The 21,577-nt window shown below is 40.8% G+C and overlaps 1 protein-coding gene across 1 annotated transcript; it reads left to right on the top strand.

The window, feature by feature from the left end:
• Positions 1 to 928: 928 nt before the first annotated feature.
• On the top strand, positions 929 to 21,541 carry E(y)3 (enhancer of yellow 3). Its single transcript, XM_049844476.2, has 14 exons — positions 929 to 6,848; positions 6,939 to 7,389; positions 8,436 to 8,539; positions 8,712 to 8,813; positions 8,902 to 8,977; positions 9,302 to 9,452; positions 9,568 to 9,800; positions 10,233 to 10,462; positions 11,884 to 12,022; positions 12,280 to 12,457; positions 12,951 to 13,139; positions 14,692 to 14,830; positions 17,791 to 17,900; positions 19,240 to 21,541. Exons 1-14 carry the CDS (start codon positions 1,429 to 1,431, stop codon positions 19,542 to 19,544), a joined length of 7,827 nt encoding a protein of 2,608 aa, XP_049700433.2. The 5' UTR covers positions 929 to 1,428; the 3' UTR covers positions 19,545 to 21,541.
• The last annotated feature ends 36 nt before the right edge of the window (positions 21,542 to 21,577 follow it).

Below are 21,577 nucleotides of genomic sequence, written 5' to 3'. Positions count from 1 at the left end.
TACATATAATGCCAATAAAAACTGATATGCTGTATTATAAAATTAATTTTGAGAGTATATCTTAAGTCACCTTGAAGCTGCGGATGCAGGCTGCTGAAGACCGAACAAAGTGGTGAACTTGGAGGAGTCCTTTGTCTAGCAGTGTACATATTTCGGCTGTCTATTAATTTAAAAAGCAAGTTTATTCACGAAGTTGGATTCATAAAAAGAAAATGCCATTGACATTCAGACTAATGTAATAAATAATATTCATTTTCATTGATGTGAAATCTATGTGTGAAATTCTTTTTCCAATGTTGGCCAAGAAGCTTGAAGTTTAATTGGAGAAAACTGTTGATGGAGTACATTGATACATCCAGTGAGCAATATGCGTCCAAAGTTGAACCTTCTACAAAAAGAAAATACGAAGAAAAAAAATTAAGAAGAAGCGAGTAGCGCGAGTGTGGCATTTTTTTTACTTTTGGCAATTCACGCATTACGCTTCCTGATTTGTCGGTTCTTTTGATGTGAATCGAAGAACCGGCAATACGCGCATATGATTGGCTAAAACATTCCGATTAGAAAGAGAAGGGACGGCACCTGAAGTAAACATTTTAGTAGGTTAGTCTCCAGTCAGACTAAAGCAACAAGGTCCACAATTTGGAGAATTGAATTGTGGAGAATACAATACCTAATGAGCAAGCATAGATTTCTCATTTGATTATCTGAATACACTAATAATGGATTTTGGTTTACAATGTAAATAAATATGAGATGCCCTAATAGTTGGAAACAGTAATCATGTAATAAATGTGTCAAAATAAATAAAAATATCCCAATATTTATATTTATATCGTACTTATTTACAAAATATAAAATGAAATATGACGCGCAAATAGCAATGCTTTCTATAATTTCATAGAAACATGCATATTGTTGCCACCTAAAATAATTTTCTAGCTACTAAAAGAGTTATTGTCTGACTCGTTTTAACACATGTCGAAAGACATATTTATTACTCTTTTACAAGCTAAAAGCTCAAGTGGAGCGATCTATGGGCTTCTTGCAGTTTACCAACACGACAATGGCCGAATTGTCCGTATAGGATATTTTTTATTGGCCCGTACGTCCCAACCTGCCATGTCTTTGGTTTTAAAAATGGCGTATACAAGCTTTTTGTTTGCCGGTGTACGCTGTTGAATACTTTCCAAGACCTCGCGTGTACTCGGATAAGACCTAAACGTCGTGAATATGAAATTAAAGTACATGTGTAGGTATATAATCAACTCTGTGGACCCCGTGAACGAAATTTTGTAGCGTTATGGTGAATTAGAATGGTGCCTGTGGCTTGTCAATCTCGCACGTCGTCAGGTTACCCGTTCGTAACGTAAATATCACCCAGCGAGCGTTTTATATTTCAGATATGTCAGCGTCGCAAAACAGTAGATAATGGAGAGTTCAGAAGATGATGCGGGCGCAGCGACGAACGCTTCCCGCCGTGCATCGGCGCGGGAAAAGGACGTCGGTCTGGCCGAGGACGTCAATGCAACTAGTAGTTTCCAGCAGGAACCATCAGAAGCGCGGCCGTCGTGTGAAACTCCTGCGATGTCGGAGGATAATTTCGACGGCGATAGCGTTCCGTCGCCGTCGGCGCAGGACGTCAACACGAGCACCGAGGCGATTTTGGATATGATAGATGAAATCGTCGACGGCCCTGGCGCACCGAAGCGGGTACCGCAAGCATCAGAATTTGTTGAGACGCGTTTTGACGAGCTCGAAATCATCAGTGAACACGCGAATATCATACAGGAATCAACTAAGAGCGAATGCGAGGACTCCTTTGCACCGCCGGTGGTAGCATCATCTGCCGACAGTGCCAAAAGCGAACCATTGCTTGAAGAAGCAGGCAAAGATTCACAAGCCGAATCCTCGTCTATTAGTGATAAATCACCAGACACTTTAAATGCAAATAGTGTGGATTCATTACCAGAAAGTTTATCTCTGCCTGAGAGTAATGAGCCTGCAGTGTTTACACAACCGGAAGACAGTCAGACAAGTAGTCTGTCAGAAGAGGTGCCTGAGGCCCCAGTTGCATGCCCTCCGCCTGATGTGGGACCTCAGGAACCAGCTAGAAGTCCTGCAACCAATGAGGTACCAGAGGCGCCAAGTAGTCCTCCATGTAATGTGGTACCTGAGGCACCAGCCAGTTGCTCATTGCCCAATGTGGTACCTGAGGCCCCTACAAGCTGCCCGCCACCTATTCCTTCCAGCAGTGAAGAAAAGACTGTGCAAAACAATTCAGATGTTAGTGCGTGTGAAACACAGGAACAAACAGTGAAATGTGTGTCATCCAGTGATAGTAGGGACAATGTGACTGTAGAAAGTGCAGAATCAACGTCTAGTGATAGTAGTGTAAGTGAGGGTAAAGCAGTGCTCGTGGAACCACAGGTGCGGTCTCCGCTCCGACGGCGACTGATACGGCCCGCACCTAGTGACAGACGACCGGACTCTACTGTGTCCTCGACAGTTGATTCACAAGTTGTTCATTTACCCGCTACTGAACAAAAAAGTAGTGAAAGTATCACCAAGGATGTGACAAGTTCATCTGATGCTGTGCCCACAATACATGGTAATGTAAAACCAGAAGAGATTAGAAATGTAAGTGAAATTAACTTCTGCAAAGCAGAAACTTCTGTGAGTCCTCCTAAAAAAATTAAGCTTATTAGGCAAAAAGTTATTACTGGTACTAGTAATAGAGAATCTTCTGTTAATCAATCAGCTATTCAATCAGATAAGGATCAGTGTCAATCAACTTCATCTGATAACAATTCAATACTCTTGCCTGAGCCTCAAATAGAATCTTCAAATACTGTTAGTGTCCCTCAATCTCAAGATGTCAATCAAGCATCTACTGTCAGCAATTGTGTATCAGAAAAGCCTGTTAAAAGTCCCGAACAGTCACTCTGCTCTGTTGGACATTCCCAACCCAGTATAGAACATCAGCTACCAAACCAAGATGCTGAAAAACACATTCAAAATGAACAAGTTGCACCCGCAGAGCCTAGCATATGTCTACCAAATGCTTCAGAGCCAATCTCTGAGGCTGATGTTAATACTAGCGAAATAGTACAAGAAGTTAGTAGTATGCCAGAGCCAAGTCCAGCTGAGCTTCCTGAAGAAGTAAAATTAAATGATATTGGCCAGAGCAGTGAACATAGTGTAGATCATGATATATGCAAAGACTCAAAAGAAGAAAGCACTCAAAATGAAGTGCTGATACCAGAAAATACAAAGGAGGATCAATCAAATGTATCAACCTCAGAAAATTCTGAACCAGAAAATACAAGTAAAGAAGTTTTACCTGATCAACAGAAGGTTCCACCTATTAAACTCAACTTATCTATGTCTAATCTGTCTGAATCTAAATTAGAAGCAGAACAAACCAGTATTAGTAAAAACAATGTTATTCATGAAGAATCTGAAGTCAAACAGGTTCCAAAATTAACAATCAAACTAAAACAACCTGATGAAGTTAAATCACCTGTACCTAAAGTAACAATAAAACCGATCAGGCCACCTGTTGATCAAAATACTGAAGATCTAAATGAAAAAGTCCAGCCAGTACCAAGTGTAACTAAACTAAATATAAAGCCCATTCTGAAACCTCCAGAAAATTCAAATGAGAAGTCAATAAAATCACAGCATGGTGATGATAGATCAATTAACTCCAGCGAACAATTACCTTGTATCACAAAGTTAAATATTAAACCAATTCCTAAACCACCAGAGAAAATAAACGATATTCATAGAAAATCTAGTAGTAGTGAAATATCTGAATCTGAATATTCCGAAAATGATGAAACTAGTACTTCAGATCAAGCATCTACTTCTGATCAAGGACCCTCTGATGTTGTTCCAAAGGTTACTATAAAACTAGGAAAACCTGGCACTGAAAGTGAAGGTAAATTTTATACAGAGAAAAATGTCCCAAAACTTACCATAAAAGGTTTTCAATCAGAAGATAATGAAGAATCAGAACCAAAATTAAAGTTGGTTATCAGCCAATCTGAGTTATCTTCAGACACACAACCAGAGAAGATCCCTAAACTGACTATAAAAACAGTATCAAAATCAGAAAGCCAGCCACTTAGTCCAAAGCTCACTATTAAACCAATAAAACCCCCAGATACTACAAATAAAGATGAAATTCCTAAAATTAAGATATCTACAGAATCATTCACTTCATCTAGCGAATTTAAGGAGAGTTCACATGTGCCTAAAATTACGATTAAACCTGTAACAAGGTCAAGTACAGCAATGTGTGACAGTCCTGAACATATCCCTGTAGTAACGAAATTGAACATCAAGCCTATTGTGAAACCTACAGACAGCGGAGAGCCCTCCGAGGACTTTGATGATAAAGTTCCTGTAGTTTCAAAATTAAATATAAAACCTGTAATAAAGCCTAAAGATAATGATGTAGATTCTAGTGTAGATGATGTACCTAAAATTACTAAATTAAATATTAAACCAATAAAGAATCCTGAGGAGAATTCTTCAGAAGAAAAAGACTGTGATGAAATGAATGCTGACATTGATGAAAATAGTATACCTGTTGTTACTAAAATTAATATTAAGCCTATTATTAAGCCTCAAGATGAAGAAACATTAAAGGATTCTGAAAACCAATCATCCGAGACTGGAAATTCAAGTGATGACAATGGAGATCATATACCTGTTGTTACAAAATTAAATATTAAACCTATCATAAAACCTGATAGCTTAGATGAATCATCTAAAACAGTTTCATCAAGTGAACAAAGCATTCCTGTTGTAACTAAACTAAATATTAAACCATTGGTAAAACCAGGAGAAAGTATCTCTCCCTCATCTCCCAAAAAGGAACATTCGAAAATTGATGGTCTCAGTCCGATAATACCAGTTGTTACTAAACTAAATATAAAACCTATTGTTAGGCCAGAAGAAGCTGAACTAGCAAAATCTAAGGATGAGTCTGTGGAAAAAACGGTTGTCAAGAATCCCCCTCTGGTTATGAAAATAAACATGAAAACTATGGCTGAGAATTATAATAATGAACATGCTTGCAACAATTTTAGCGATGAAACACTGTCTATGTCGCCTAAAAGTATGAAGGTAGCTAATGCGTTAGAAAATAAAACTGAAACATGCCTAGAAAACAAGAATATTAAAAGAATGTGTGAAACAGTCAATGATGTAACTACTTCGGTAAAGGAACATTCTGCTGAAGAAAAATCTAAGCAAAACTGTGTACCTGACTTAATTGAGGAGAAAAAAGAAAGTGATGATAGAGCACAGAGTTCATCAGTAAATGAAAAGCCAACACAGTCGACTAATGCTGCTGATAATGATTCTTTAGTTACTGGGTCCAATCAACCTGAGACTGGTTCAGAGAAAAACCCTAATATTGTGAATGAAAGTCCCTCTAGCAAAGAATTAAAAAATATTAACTATGCATCTACAGATGGTAGTAAAGATTCAAGTATGAAGCAAACAACAGGAAGACAGAAAATGTCATCATTACAGAATTGTATCTTACTGAAAAAGCTTTTGGAAAGTACCAAACCCAGTATAGATAAGGGCCAAGAGGCGCCTTCAACAACAGTAAACTATGATGCATCAACTGAGAAAAATGATAATAATGTGGTGAACAGTGATCATTTAGATCAATCAGAAAATTCCTGTTTAGGAAGAAATAATTCTGGTATTCCTGATATTAATGAAAAGAAAAGTCCTACTCCTGATAGGATCAAGGATTCAAATAAAGCATTGGAGTCAGACATACATTCTTCACAAGAACTTCGTGATAAACCAGTAGAGAATGTTACTAAGCCGTTAGAAATCATAATATCAGATAAAATTACAAATCAAAGTTCAGGCCAAGATTCTCCAAGAATAATATTAAAAATTAATAAGACTGACCATGGTCCCTCAGCTAAAATAATCACTGAAGATGTGGTGCGGCCAGAAACGCAACAGAATTATACCGAAAATACTCAAGAAATATTAAATGATAAGCAAAGTCCAAAAAAATATGCAAATAGTAGGAGAAAACAAACAATGGATACATCATTGAATTTATCAACTGGAAAACGATTACGAAGCTCAAGAATTGTTGAAAATACAGAGAAGACCCCTATTGCAAAGCGAAATATGGGCAAACGGCCGTCTACTACAGAAACTAGCCCTACTCAAAATAAAGAATCTGATCTTTCTCTATTACAAAGTAAGAGATTAAAATTAGGACAACTTTTATCTAACAAGTCTTTATCCATAACTCCTGTTTCGAAATCACCTCCATCACCTACAAAATCAAGTATAGACATGAAACAAGGAGTTAAAACTGTTAACCATGCCTTGTTGAATAACGAAAACTGTTCAAAGAATGGCAACTCAAAGTTACACAATATTCTATCGAATTTACAAGCACAACAAATGCAATCGTTACCTTACTCACTTACAAATTGTTCAGAAAAAGCTCAAACTGTGGCTTCAGATATAGAATTAAATGCCTCAGTGAGCAACTCGGATGCGGTTGAAATTGCTCATGTAGAAAACTCGCATCCGGAACTTCAGGAGATGATAATAAATGAAAACTCAGACTACCGCGACTTGACAGCTCCTGAGGAAGTTTCTCAGGATCCTTTAGAAGTGAAGCCTGCTGAAGAACCGCCAGAAATCGTCGACATTCCTAAGCCAGTGGAATTAACGCCACAACCTAAGAAACGCGGCCGACCACGGAAACTGCCAGTGTCGGAAGGCGCAAAACCTGTAACATTGCCAGTTCCCGCCCTAGAGGAGCGGCCACAGCGGTCACTCCGTCTTATGAGGTTAGTATTTTTTTTTTCTTCAATATTTACTATGGTTAGCTGTACATTCTACCTTTCTCATAAAATAATACTTGAATTTATTGTTTTCAGGGACAGGCCGACAATATTGCAGAAGCCGCGCGGTCGTGGTCGAGGCCGGGGAGGCAGACGCGTAGAAACCACGCCGCCCACGGAGCTCGAGACCATCGTAGTTATAGAACCCGCGGACGAGCCCGAGGACCGGCCGCCTGCCGCTGAGATCGACCCAACCAGCTCGAGAATCAAGTTACCACGGATGACGGAGGCTCTCGACAATATGCCTTCGTCCTGTGTGACACCATTATCGAGTCGACGGCGAAATTCCTCAGGGAATTTCTCTAGTGAAACTCCGGAGCTAAAGGTTATGGTCGAAGGCTCGAAATTAGATGAATTCACGAAGACTCCAGAAGCCTGCGGTTCAGCGAGAGGACGGGGTAGTCGAGGCGGACGAGGGGGACGCGGGCGGACGCCGCGGGGCCGTGGCCGGGGGAGGGGTGGCGGCCGCGGCGCTATGTACATGAAGGTAAGCTCTGAGCCATCTGCAAGCCAACGCTTGTATATAAAGATAGATATATAAAACAGCAATTTCATAAGGGACCTATAATAGTATGAAGTATTAAGTTAAAGATCGGCTTATGTTTAACTGATCACCAGATATAGTAACAAACAGCAGACAAAAATAGTAAATGATCACCAAAATGAAACTCGCATTTTAATGTAAAACTATCACCAAAGTTTTAACACTTTGCTATCCTATTTAAGTGAAATTACTCCAAAATAAATCATGCGTAAGCCAAAAATAGTAAATGATCACCAAAATTAAACCACCATTTTAAAGTAAGATTATAACCAAAGTTTTTAAATTCTGCTATCCTATTTAAGCAAAATGAGTCCAAAAAAATCATTTTTATCCCAAAAGTAGTAAATGATCACCAAAAGTAGTAAATGATCATCAAAAAAGTTTTTACATCTTGCTATCCTGTTTAAGTAAACTGACTCCAAAAAAATAAGTTCGGCCTGATAAAATAAATGTAATAACATTATGGGGACCCTTTTCCTGCACTAGCGTGGAAAATTGTCTATTGCATGCCTCTAAACAGTGCGATAAGAGTGTATTGAGAAACACATTCTTCTTCTTCTGTCTCCTGCCCTGTTCCCAATTTTACTTGGCGTCAGCGCAATATGTCATTTTCTTCCATTTTCCCCTGTCACTCGTCATACTGACACTCACGCATGCATTGCAGGCCGGACACATAACTTAATATGGCATCATAATACTTTATTTGGTAATAAGCCTACATTTTATGGCAATCACAGTGACTTATTTAGGCAAAAATAATACATTAATTTGGTTGTCAAGAGTTGGTGATCATTTACTAAATTTGGTGGTCGAATACAATTTAAAGTGAAGTCGTGACTAAAATAGCTGGTACTATTACATTTTTAGACTTTATTTTTCTGGTGTTCAGTAGATATTTCTGGTTGCAAAACTTAGGGTATCAAAGCATTTTATGGTGGTCATTATATTTGTTCCCTTGAAAGATCTACAAGTACAATTTGATGTTTCAGGAAACTATGGGCATCTACGGGCGAGTGTGCGGTCCAGCTACTACAACGGTGCAGCTGTTCGAAGAAGAAACATGTATGATGGACGATAACGCTACGCCCGCCAAGTGAGTACGATTGTGACGATTAGCTGTTACGTTTTAATATACAAGAACTTTCTCGCATATAAATAGTATTTATGTCTCATAAATTAAAACGATGGACAACCTAAGAACAATTAAAATACGCGGTAGTCAATCTGTTATAATAACAACTCATCAGAAACTTTTATTTTTTTAGACCCTCACACTTACTCGACGAGGATTCTCAAAGTTCCGTGAAGAGTTCGACAAATGACAGCAATAAACTGAAGAAATCTAAATTCGCTGATTTGTTCGACAGGTACATAAAGAACACATTATCTATTCTGTTACTGTAATATGTGTAAATGGCGATGTAAATGTAATATGTTGTGTGTTATTATTTACAGTAATAAGGTGTGGACGGCCGCCGATGTTAAGGAATACACATGGCCGCCTCCTGATAAGGCTGATGTTGAACATAAGGTACAATCACATATCACGTGGCAATAGCTACCACTATACAGTTTCAGCTAGAGGGCGCTGGCTAACTATAAAGCTCTATCCAGGAAGAACAAAATGACATCTCCGAAAATACGAGGAACTTTTCGCCCTTATATGCTTTCTTCAACAATCTTTGACATATGTCTCAAACCCTTTTGGTCACGCTCACCGTACGTTATTTGACCAACAAGGAGGCACCTAACCTGCCTTATGGCATCTCCGCTCATTTAGTACTTCCATGTCTTTATCTAACTCTCACTGGTTTCTTAATGAATATTATTTAACCTTTTTTATATTATGTTGCAGGTGATGATGATACAAGAGCAAGTGGCGATGTTCTTAGGAGTGAAAAGCTTCAAGCGACGGTATGCTGAACTTCAGAGGCGGACAATCTCCGGTGAGGAAAGGGACTATGTACTCAGTAAAGGTCTTGTGACTGAAGCATTATGTGACCTTGGTAAGTTGTATTTTTTATTTATTTTTAATCATTGTTATAATGTAAAAATGTTCTTGATGATTCCCAAAACAAAGTATATTAACCGGCCACATTTTAAACACTTTTTCGTTGACAGGAATCACCGCAGTAGACGCCAGTGAAGTACTGGACATCATGTTATCAGACTACCCCCATAAATACGAAGAGTACCGGTCGCACCAACGGCAGAGACAACTGACTGAAACTGTCGAGGAACCCGTGGTAGACGTCAAAACTGAAGAAAAGGTCGTTAAGGTGGAAATGAAACCGGAAAAACCGGTCGAACATAAACCTGAACTGCCGAAAATTGATCCCGAGAAGACAAGACAGGTAAGTTGGTACAGTGGTCACAGAGATCGTATTCGTGCTAACAATTCATTGTACCACCACCACTAAAGGAAAATTACTTTCTTTATTTTTATAAACTTTCATTAAAAAATAAGTTCTATGTCATTATGTAAATAACTAAATAAAATTAAAATCATCAGTCATGTCTAAAACCTCGTATCGACTGCGCGCGTCTGCCGTGTGAGGCATGTTCGGCCGCGGTAAAGCTGCGTTGTGGTGCGCGAGCCAATTTAAAGCTCATAATATTTTCACGTTCGAGCGCGCCAATGTTCGAGTTGCCGCGCGCGTCCCCATGTAGCGCGGCCGCCGCTCGAGTTCGATGGTTTGCCGCGCGCACTCGATACGCGGCTAAACATATTACGCAACACCTAGTGAGATAAAGCGACATAACAAATGACGTGGTTGTTCTCGCAGGACATGGCGATGGCGGCGATAGCGTCGGCGAGCGAGTGGAACGCGCGCAACAACGCGCTGCGGCGCGGCGCCTGCGCCGACCTGCAGTCCCTCACCGTGCTGCGCCCCCGCCCCGCGCCCCGCGCCCCCGCGCGGCCGCACCTGCGCCCGCCCGCCGGCTTCTACCCGCACGCGCTGCTGCCCGGCCAGTACCAGCACTCCTACCGCGTCTACACGCCCGACCAGCTCAGGTACTGTAGCCCCGCCTGCACTGACCTGCAGTCCCTCACCGTGTGCGCCTGCCCCGCACCTGCGCCCGCCCGCCGGCTTTACCCGCACGCGCTGCTGCCCGGCCAGTACCAGCACTCCTACCGCGTCTACACGCCCGACCAGCTCAGGTACTGTAGCCCTGCCTGCACTGACCTGCAGTCCTTGCTGCGCCCGCCCTGCCCACCCCGCGGCCGCACCTGCGCCCGCCCGCCGGCTTCTACCCGCACGCTGCTGCCCGGCCAGTACCAGCACTCCTGCTCACACGCCCGACCAGCTCAGGTACTGTAGCCCGCCTGCACTGACCTGCAGTCCTCACCGTGCTGCGCCCCGCCCGCGCCCGCCGGCCGCACCTGCGCCCGCCCGCTGCTGCTCGGCCAGTACCAGCACTCCTACTGTCTACACGCCCGACCAGCTCAGGTACTGTAGCCCTGCCTGCACTGACCTGCAGTCCTCACCGTGCTGCCCCTGCGCCCGCCCCCGCCCGCGGCTGCACCTGCGCCCGCCCGCCGGCTTCTACCCGCACGCGCTGCTGCCCGGCCAGTACCAGCACTCCTACCGCGTCTACACGCCCGACCAGCTCAGGTACTGTAGCCCCGCCTGCACTGACCTGCAGTCCCTCACCGTGCTGCGCCCCCGCCCCGCGCCCCGCGCCCCCGCGCGGCCGCACCTGCGCCCGCCCGCCGGCTTCTACCCGCACGCGCTGCTGCCCGGCCAGTACCAGCACTCCTACCGCGTCTACACGCCCGACCAGCTCAGGTACTGTCACCTAGCAGACCCCATACTGCTCATCCGACCCCGTCGCAGTCAGTCTTACTTGGAATGGACAGTGACCGCTGTGTTACGTCAGTAGACAGTGCCCCTCGTATTGTCAACTAGCACTACTGAGGCCTCCCTCACTAAAGGCGCGCGCGTTCCTTGGGTGTGAGGTCGGCGCCGCCGCGTGTTGCCGCCTGTGACGTGTATGCGCGTGTCAACACTGTGTGAGTAGTGTGGCGTGTGCGCTCAAAGATCGCACACGCCTAATGTGGGGTCAACCAATTAAGTTAAAATCCACTTGACACCGCCAGGACGAACCGAGTTCGAATCGAACGACGTCGCTGGGCTTTCGCGCTTGGCAAATCCGCTACTGTGAAAAAGCCAAAGCCCAAAAATTTACCGTTGAGCTGGTAACTATCGCGTGGCTAAAATAACTATTAAAGCGCTATATAGCACTTGACTATATGTATAAGACACAAAATATATATAAGACTTCACTTCTAAAGTCTCTTTGGAATCTCTCATCAATTTTCTGAACTGACGTTTCTACGAAAATATGTAATTATATTTATAATTACATATGAAAACCTATATTATATTTATAATTACATATGAAATGAAAACCTTTGTCTCGCGTTTGTCGCAGGTACTTCCCGCTGAACACCGTGGTAGCGGCGCCGCCGGCCCCCGCGTCAGAAGACTGGAGTTCGGAGTCGGAACCCGATTGGGGCTCGCGATTCTCTTCCTCTGATGATTCTGACGTACCCACTCATCATTCTGCTAAGGTGAGCTTATGAACCCCTTCATCATCTTCATCATCAGCCTATCGCAGTCCACTGCTGGACATAGGCCTCTCCAAGTGCACGCCACTGAGATTGATTTTCGTTGAACCCCTTCTTGTTTTAATATTATGGAATGTGTGATAAATAGTGTTTTTACATAACATATTAAATTACATATTAATATGTGCGCCTGGTGATTCCTTTTGAACGAGAGGTGGTAGTATTAATACGAACCTTAAACCTTGTTGTTATGCTTTTAGCGCAAAAAGCTTACAAAGACGAAGCGCAGCAGTCACACAGAAGTGGGCGGCAGCAGCAAGGAGGACAGCCGGGCGACGGAGGAGGTGGACCTGTGCCGCGTGTGCAAGATGCGGCTCGAGGCCAACCGCCGCTACACGCACGAGCGCTTCCTCGTCTGTGCACACTGCAACGCCAAGCGTGAGTACCCACATCAGCAGCTCACTAACACCAAGCGCAGCACTAATACACAAGTGGGCGACAGCAGTAAGGAGGATGATACACCTGGTAGTTCTGACTGACTGAGAGGTGGATATTACAGCTGGAACCCACAAGTTTACGAGTGTACGCCAGTGGCTTAACCCGCGTCCCAAGATGACTGCTTCCCGTAGTTGGATGGTGACAAAAACTCTCCTGGGCCTAAGCTACCTCCTCTATAATTTTTAGCTTAATCGGTCCAAGTCAATAGATAGAGGGATTCATTTGATGGTGGTCAATAATATTCAACTTTCATCATCGTGTAGCAGTCACTCAACCCCAAACATCTCAAATTAAATTCAAGACGGACTTAACGCCATAGAATGGCGTGAATTTTTTTTTAACAGATAATGTACACAGTTACGCACAGAACACAGACTTTTTTGTAAAATTTGTGCAAAAAGTATAATAAAATATTGGTAATGTTCATCCGCAGTGCACCCGTCTTGCCTGGAGCTGAGCGCGGACACGATCCGCAAGTGCCGCGAGTACGCGTGGCAGTGCGCCGAGTGCAAGTCGTGCTGCGCCTGCCGCCAGCCGGCTGATGACGACAAGATGCTGTTCTGCGACCTCTGCGACCGCGGCTTCCATATCTACTGCGTCGGACTCGACACCGTGCCTAGCGGTAAGATACAAAGCCAAGTTTTTTGTATTTATTTATTTATACAGCATGGAAGACTTACAGCAAGATAAAATACAATAATGTAATTTTGAATGGTAATCGGACAGCCAATAACAAGTCCTCACGTTTAACACTAGAGTTTAAGAATAACCACGAACCTACAATTTAGAAAAAAGAAGAATAAAAATTACTAATAGTCCGGTCAATTTAGACATAAAAGTAGTGGTTAAATAACAATAATAGTATAAAAATTCGTATTTCTAACTACTACTATTTATAAGTATCAAATCTCACTTTTATCACGTTACATGTTACCACCAATGAAGGTTGAGTACATCTGAAAAAATTCACACATCTGAAATTTTTCAGATGTACTCAGTACATCTGAATAAATTCGTCACGTCTGGCTGTGTTTCTTACACATCTTGTTCACACATTTTATTGCTAAAAAACGTGCCGTCAATAAGAGCTCTTACAGGGGGAGATTCTAGTTCATGAGGAACTTTTAGGTATATACTTGCCCTTATGAGCCAGAATGGACCGCTATTTCTAAGATACTGCTAAGATCTTTCAATGGGGCTTGCTGTGAATTTCTTCATGAAAAATTAAATATGATAATTGTGAAACATTCCAATGAGTGATAGTTCCGATGTTGGCCGCTTGACAACAGTCCTTTTAGTACGGTATACATACGCCGTAAACTTACGTCATCGGTATATGCCTGCCCTATAAATAATGTTGTTTGTTTAATGGTTTATTCTGAACACAGTTATCGTTAGTCAGTCATTTCCACCAGATTATAGTTTTGGCAATTCTAAATAAAACATGCTTTCGCTGTCTTATTACTTAACTTCAATATAATGTTACTATCTCTAACATCTAATTAAAACAATTCAAATGTCTAACAGCGCATTACAAGCAAGTACTAAAAAGTTCAATGAACTTATCGTTTTTCGGCGCTATGATAAGAGTTATCTAAGCGATTGTACCACGTGTTTGGGTGGCGTAATTCGTTTTGTTTACAAACAATGTCATTGGCTATTCAAGGTCACGCCGTCAAAAGCTTGTTCTATAAAGGGCAATGCTGCATAGTGAATCATTGAATGGTATCAATTCGTGTTTTGTTGATATCATATGCACAGTATTTACCTAGTGGCATTCTAACCTAGATATTGTTTTTTTGCAAATTTTATATAATTACATAATGTAGTAATGTCCTAAAATTAAGTGTCTTGCTAAATGCATTAATTTATTTTTATTATTAACAAATTCTGTACTGTTAAAAAATGTACACAGTCACATTGAAATATGAAGCCAAAGGTATCGTGATATTGTGTTAGTTGTACTTTTTTGACATGAACACCATGTACCTTGTCCTTTCTAATGCTGTTGGTGTACATGTGTATTCTTTCTTTATATTCTTATTTTCTACATTTTTATGTTTATCTGTCTGTGGATAGCGTTGTGGGTTACATTACGACCACAAGTCATTCTTACATTAGATGTAAGATTTTAAAATGTAATTGTTTAATAATAAAAATGTTGTACATTGCAGGGCGATGGCACTGCGTGGAGTGCGCGGTGTGCAAGTCGTGCGGCGCGCGGGCGCCGGGCGGCGACTGGCACCACCAGACGCGGCGCGGGCCCGGCGGACACAAGCTCTACTCGCACTCGCTCTGCACGCCCTGCGCCAGGTCAGTACCCGCCCTGCTCCCCAGTACCTGTGACGTCACGCGGCTACACACCACCCCCCTTAACAAATCCGGTCTGAGCGTAAAACGTGAGGCGCTGTGACGTCACAGCATAAGTCACCACACACCACCGTGGTGGGAGCCACAGTTATACACCTACTAAGCTGTCTACAGATAAATATGGATCTTTATGAATGTGGCTTATTATATAGATGAATTAACGCAAGTCGCCATCTTGAAATATGGCTGAAGTCGGACCATTTTATATTTCACTTGATTATACACTTTGGAAAAGATAGTAATAAGTTATTATACTGCTCCGATCTTCAATTATTACATGATTAAAAGCTGCCATGATTGTATCCAGATTTATTGAGATTCCTGAATTCAAAGTATTTGATGTAACTTTACGAAATATGTCCCATAAAAATAATCTAAAAAGTAGCTCAGTATACTTTTCAGCTGCATTCATATAGATCCATCCTCGTCTATGATATTGTGACGTCACAGCGTCGACCACAATCACTTCCCTTCCCACCACAGTTCCACTCCGACTGAACGAATATACCCCTGTGACGTCACGCGGGCGGACACGCCTCCTTGTGTATAACAAACACCGATAGTAACATCGGCTGTATTGTGTCCTAACTTTCTTTAGCTATGACTGTACTGACAACTGTTAACTTTCTACATAGTTCATTTACACACAGAAAATTAAATCTACGGATTCAAATATTATTAATTAAAAAAGCTAAAATAGTAACACATCATGGTTGTAACATGTTTACCTTCTAGTAGTTTTATATATCAATAATTCAAAAAGTTCATAAGAGATCTGTTTTCCTAAATAGAAGATCATAAAAGAGAACTCCAGAATTAAATAGAAATATATAAAAAAAAATGATTTTAATGTTTATCCGAATTTGTCAGTACAGTCAAAGCTATATGTATGTAAGTGTGTTTACTCCAAATGTCTTGTTCTAATCACACACCTATCCAAACGCAGAGGGCTACAACTGTCCCTGTTTCAATATTTACAAAAGCCAGAACAAATATCTAATAGATTTACATAATATTCAATTCCATATTACCCAGCAGATTATAAAGTAGTAGTATTTTAATTAAATATGTATATATTATGATACCTATCCTATGATATTACATAATGCTTTACCATTATTAAACTGTAATGTAAATGTACAAATCTATCAAGGACGGTTGATGAGCCTTCCTGAATTTAGAAGTGTTTGGGAAACTTCTTCAACCCAGTTAATCTAGTCATAAATATATTTATTACCCCAACAAACCTTTTTACAGTAGAAATATCATGAAGTAGTGTTGCCATCTAATTTTAAAATACCGCGCTAGGAGTATTGTTTCATTGTATTCTAGATTGATTCACAACATGAAGTCTGATAATTATGTGATGACCGAAGTATGAGCTATCAAGTCTTAATTATCTATGAGATAAATTGCCTCATTCAAACATAATTACAACGATACCGCATCTAATTGCTTTGGTAATTTTCGTTAGGCTATTGTTTATGAGGAAAACAGAAAATTAAAATAATTCCATATTGTTTTTCAAGTAATACCAAGAGGGGCCCGAACAAAACCTGAGCTTTCTCAAAAGAAGAGTATATATCGAGGGATGCAGATAAAAAGTACAGAGTTTAATACAAAGTCATTAAATGATTTTTATGTGTATATGTTTACGTATTAATTGGTCTTGGTAGTAGATGTGTTCTCACGTCATTTGATGCGTGTTTGTTGTGGACTAACACGTGCGTGTCATGGTGTCTCGACGTCCGCCTTCACTCTGTCGACATCCGCTTTGTCTCTGGTATCGTAGCATTTTGGCCCCGCAGAATGTTTACTTTCGCCCCAAAGCAGCGTTCTTACTCAGCACATCCCAGTATCATATAAGTTGCATGCCATCCCCTTAGATATAAGTTTATTATTTATGCATATTTGAAGAATGTTTGTTGATTGTTATAATCTATTAATAATTTCTTTAACTTTGTATATTTATTGTATTAAAGTCTAATCATTTGCGAGCAAACAGTCTTCACAGAAAGAACAGCAAAGTGGAACGTTTATGCGAAGCACCGCCAATTTGGTATAAGGGAATCACTTTCTCTAGCACTGTCTTTATACAAAGTTGCTTTATTTGCAAACACTGAACTGACAGTTGAGTCAAAATTTAGGCTTACCCTTGTGAAAATGAGAAAACTGCCAACTTTACTGTTCCTCCTATTTTATTAATTATTTTAATACTTTCATTTGTTCCATAATTGATGCAATACACATTAGGTAGCTAATAACTTTTGTATTTCCGTATATTTGTTGTTGATTTGATGGTTGTACTGCGTCAATTAGCCTTGTATCATCAATGACAATGGGTGTCGACATCTCACCAGTCATCTTGCAGTCGGCTGCGACTAACTCACATCCATACTGTTAACTAACAAGGGCGTAGTACCATCAGTCCCCAGAGCGTTCACTAACTCGACATTATGTTGGTTGCTCGTCTTCGCACTCGATACACATTGGACCTTTTTGTTATCCTATATTTTGTAGCTAGTCATTTTGTTTTAAACGGTTGTTTGTAACATTTTTGTTCTTTATTTAGTTAAATAGTAGTTTTCTCATATTTGCGTATTTATCAATGTGTATTTTTAAGCAATGTTGCGTAATTAAATATAGTTGTTGAAAGTGGTAATGTTCTTAAAAATTATGCTGAGCAGCTGCGCCACTAGATTTACAAATTAAGTCAGATTTTCTATCATTGATCGCAAGCGTAACTTCTTAGTCAATGGGAGTATATCGAGGACTAGCAACAGAACGTATGAACGAAGCGAGACCGTCCACTCGGCGCGGGGTTTCGGTGTTAATACTAATGGCGTGTTTCTGTGTTCCGGTGCTTGTGCGCGTACGGTCCGTATGTGTGTGTGCGTGCGTAGGGCGTATCGCATCGGTCGCTACTGCCCGCTCTGCGAGCGCTCCTTCATCGGCCCGAAGGGGACAATGCAGCTCGTCATATGTAAGCTCTGCGATAGGCAACTGCATCAAGGTACGTCATAACCACCGAACGTGTAGACGCATTCGCTTGCCCGCCCGCTACCCGCCGGTCAGACATGATCCGATACATGCATGGTCCGACTCCAGCCTAGATCTCCTATTTCAAATTTAAGCGTGTAACAAAGTTAAGTTTCCCAATTCGTACTCGTATGACGAAAACAGCCTTGTGAATGTTAGTTGAAATTTGTAAACCCAGATTTTCAGGGAGATGTGTGATTCTTGCTTGTTCTTACCCTGCATTGTACGGTCATGTCTAGCCAGCTGCGGTTTTCTGAGGGTGAAGATTTTTCATGTTCATTGTCAGAAAGCCGCTTCTTGTTTGGCGCATGCACTTCTGTTTGAGAATGCGCTGTGCATGTTCTGTAGTAGTTTCGTGAAAGATGTTACTCTCACAAAGCTTCACTCAGTCCTTCATTATTGTCATGATACATAGTTTCGTTTCCATAGACATTACGTAGCCTTATACTATATGTATATTTATGCTTATTATCTATATCGCTGAATCCTATAACAGTCCTATATTTGCGCAACCTGTTATGATTGCCTACAGAGCAACTTGTACAATATATCCTGATATATTATACGTAACAACACGGTTCGCCGTCCAATAAACTCGAAATATATACCGATAGGAAGCTTTTGTTTTTGTTAGATGTGTTTAGATGACAACGTATAGGTGAACGCATGATGTATAATACACAGTAAGCAATGATCTGCCTAAATTAGAATATAGCTGAACATATAATATAATGGGTCGCAAAACACGAAAGGTTATCGAAACTTGCCGAATTGTGTGTGCCATGCATTGTCGTGTATTAGGTGTAGGTACCGGCTCGGTAGCGAGCCACCGGCATGGGGATCTAAGGGACATGTTTACTGGCATAGGTATGTATGACTGTACTTAAGTACACGTTAACTAACTACACCCTTTCTATCTGACCGCCAACGATTTTATTGTGTTCTCACTGAGTAAGTACTGCGACTGATTTCATCACTGTCATCGGTAAATTTTAAGTCACAGGAATAATTTTGTATTGCCGAAGAAATCTTGCAAAGTCTCGAGTTCCATTTTTATAATTCTGATGAGCGAGTGGTGGGATCAGAAATAAAATGAGGGCGGTTAGGCAATTCCGAAGCTCCCGTCAGGTTTTGACCGACCTGCCCTAATAAAAGTCTATGTTATGCACCTTATTAAATAGTACAATATAAATGCAATTGTGAAAAAAGTAATGTTCAATTTTTAAGTTTATTTTTGTGTTTGTAAGTGGCACGGGGGCTTCGGTATATCGCGAGGACGCGAGTACGATCTGACGTGGGTGTTGTTTCCGCAGAGTGCGTTAGGCAGACGGTGTCGAGCCTGAACGTGCTGGACTACACGTGCGCGGAGTGCCGGCGCGGCGGCATCACGTCCCGCGCGGCCGCCGTGCGCCTGGCGCCGCGGACTATCGCCACGCTGTTCATGGCCAAGCGCCGCTTCAACAAGTACGCGCACCGCCAGTACCTCGCGTCCCGCCAGCGCGACGCCGCGGCCGCCGCCGACCCGGCGCCCGAGCGCGTGGACGTGCTGCACGACGGCTCCGACGCGTCCGAGCCCGCCGAGCCCGACCCCAGCGACCCGCTCGACGCCGCCGTCTGAACCCGGACTCGTACCGACCGTGTAATATATGTAGCTGTTGTTAGTTCGTAACTCTTATTCGCTTCGGTACTACGGTTGTAAGGTAAACTGTTACATAAATCTGATTAATATAACGATTAACCGATAGGCTACGTACGTGTAAGTTGTCGGATAGTGAGGAGATACTAGTGTATTGTCTCTTTGTGTTATCGCTGCGTTTTCTTTGTGAGATGTCGCGATTACGATCCCGGAGGAGCCGGACCTGTCGAAATATTATGTATATTATTATATCCCTAGTGGGAGTTAGACGGTTTGATTTAACAGAAGATAAAGATCATAAAAGTGGTTAGATAGATAGCTGTAGATCGCAGGACTTTTAACATGTAAACTGTACAGTAATTTAATACTAACTTCACTATATGGGTAGCTGGGCAATCATACTATTTTTAATATCATAGATTTGATTTAAAGTATCCTGCAAGACAAATCATGTATTGTACTGTGTATTCGTCCACAATTGGTTATGTTTCAAGTGAATAGATTACGAGAGATTGTGTAGTTGTGCTGTTATTATATTTTACGAGAGGATGATGATTTCACTGTGTCAATCATGTTCGTTCTATGTGTCAACTCTATATTAGAACTGTAAACGGACATGGTATCTTTTGTCATTTACGAATTAATTAGTTCTCAGGAATACAAAATAAAATAAATGCATACAATAGAAATCTGCCTTTTAATGCATTTTTGAATTTTGTTTCTAAATTGTTATTTTTTATTTGTCACTGGTGTTTATAAATCGATTCACACGCTATTGAAGACAGTGCGCATTTTGTTTTATTTTTGATATAGTATAATTTTTAGATTATCGTTAATTTCGCTTAATAAGGTATTTATTTTAGTTGTACTTTTATATGGATACAGCTGTATACAATCTTATGTCCCAGTTAATATTCGTGGAGGATTGTTACATGATCGTAGGGAATTATTGAATTGATCAGGACTGGAGAGCTATGATAGATTCTGTTGCCTGAAATGAGTTTTATTTATGAATCGATTGGGTATGATTTAAGAAATGTTTCCTCCTAATACGCACTTTATGAAAGTTGTTGATTAATTACACTATTTTAGATTATTTTATAAGATTTTTATCGTTTCTGTATTTTAATTATTGTACGAATGAAATTCAGCAGCTCTTCTTTCAAGTGACATTTTATTGTTTTTCTTACTTAATTTCAAAGTACAAAACACATAGGCTACCTTATGTACTATTTTACTAGCACTCGTTCTGGAAGGCAATATGAACCCAATGAATAAATATAGTTTTATAGAAAGATCAAATAAATTATTTAACTCAGAGTATAATATGTTTATTTTTCATTATGAGAAAATTATTTATTTATGACTATGGTGTTACAAAGATAGTATTAAATATAGCTGAATTGGGTGGTATTCATTTCCAGGGCGAATCCGGAAATGACTGGCCGGGAGCTATTGCGGTCACAGGTATTCGTTTTCGGTATACGTAACATTCGATTCAACAAGTGTATGCATTTGCTGTACTTACGATATAATCTCTGCGCGCTATCGTCTTTTAACCACTGCTGTGTGCAATTATCCCCATAATGTTGTGTATTATATCTTGTATTAGAACTATATTGTGTAAGCAGGCGATGACCTTAGTAACTTCATTGAATATTGACACTAATGTATCAATGTTTTAGTTTATAATTATGCTTTGGTTAATATTAATCATAATTTACTTATTAGTGATGACTTTTAAGATAAAATTTATGTCCTCGAAATCATGATAAACTTTTATACAATATACACAACTGATCCTGGTGTGGCTGACACCGTAATTCGCATTGCTTTATCGACACAGGTGAATTTGTAAGACTTACTTGTAAGAGAATAATGATAACTTTATGTCTACTTAATGCAAGTGTAAACGTTCTAGAAATCTCGCACTGTTCGGTCAATTTTGTAAAAAAAGATAAAATAAATTTTAATTTGAACTTTTTGGTTTTTATTATTTCGATGCACATGGACAA

Source organism: Helicoverpa armigera, chromosome 16 (assembly GCF_030705265.1).
Source record: "Helicoverpa armigera isolate CAAS_96S chromosome 16, ASM3070526v1, whole genome shotgun sequence".
NCBI lineage: Eukaryota > Metazoa > Arthropoda > Insecta > Lepidoptera > Noctuidae > Helicoverpa > Helicoverpa armigera.
This window is presented reverse-complemented; position numbering and strand designations above follow the sequence as displayed.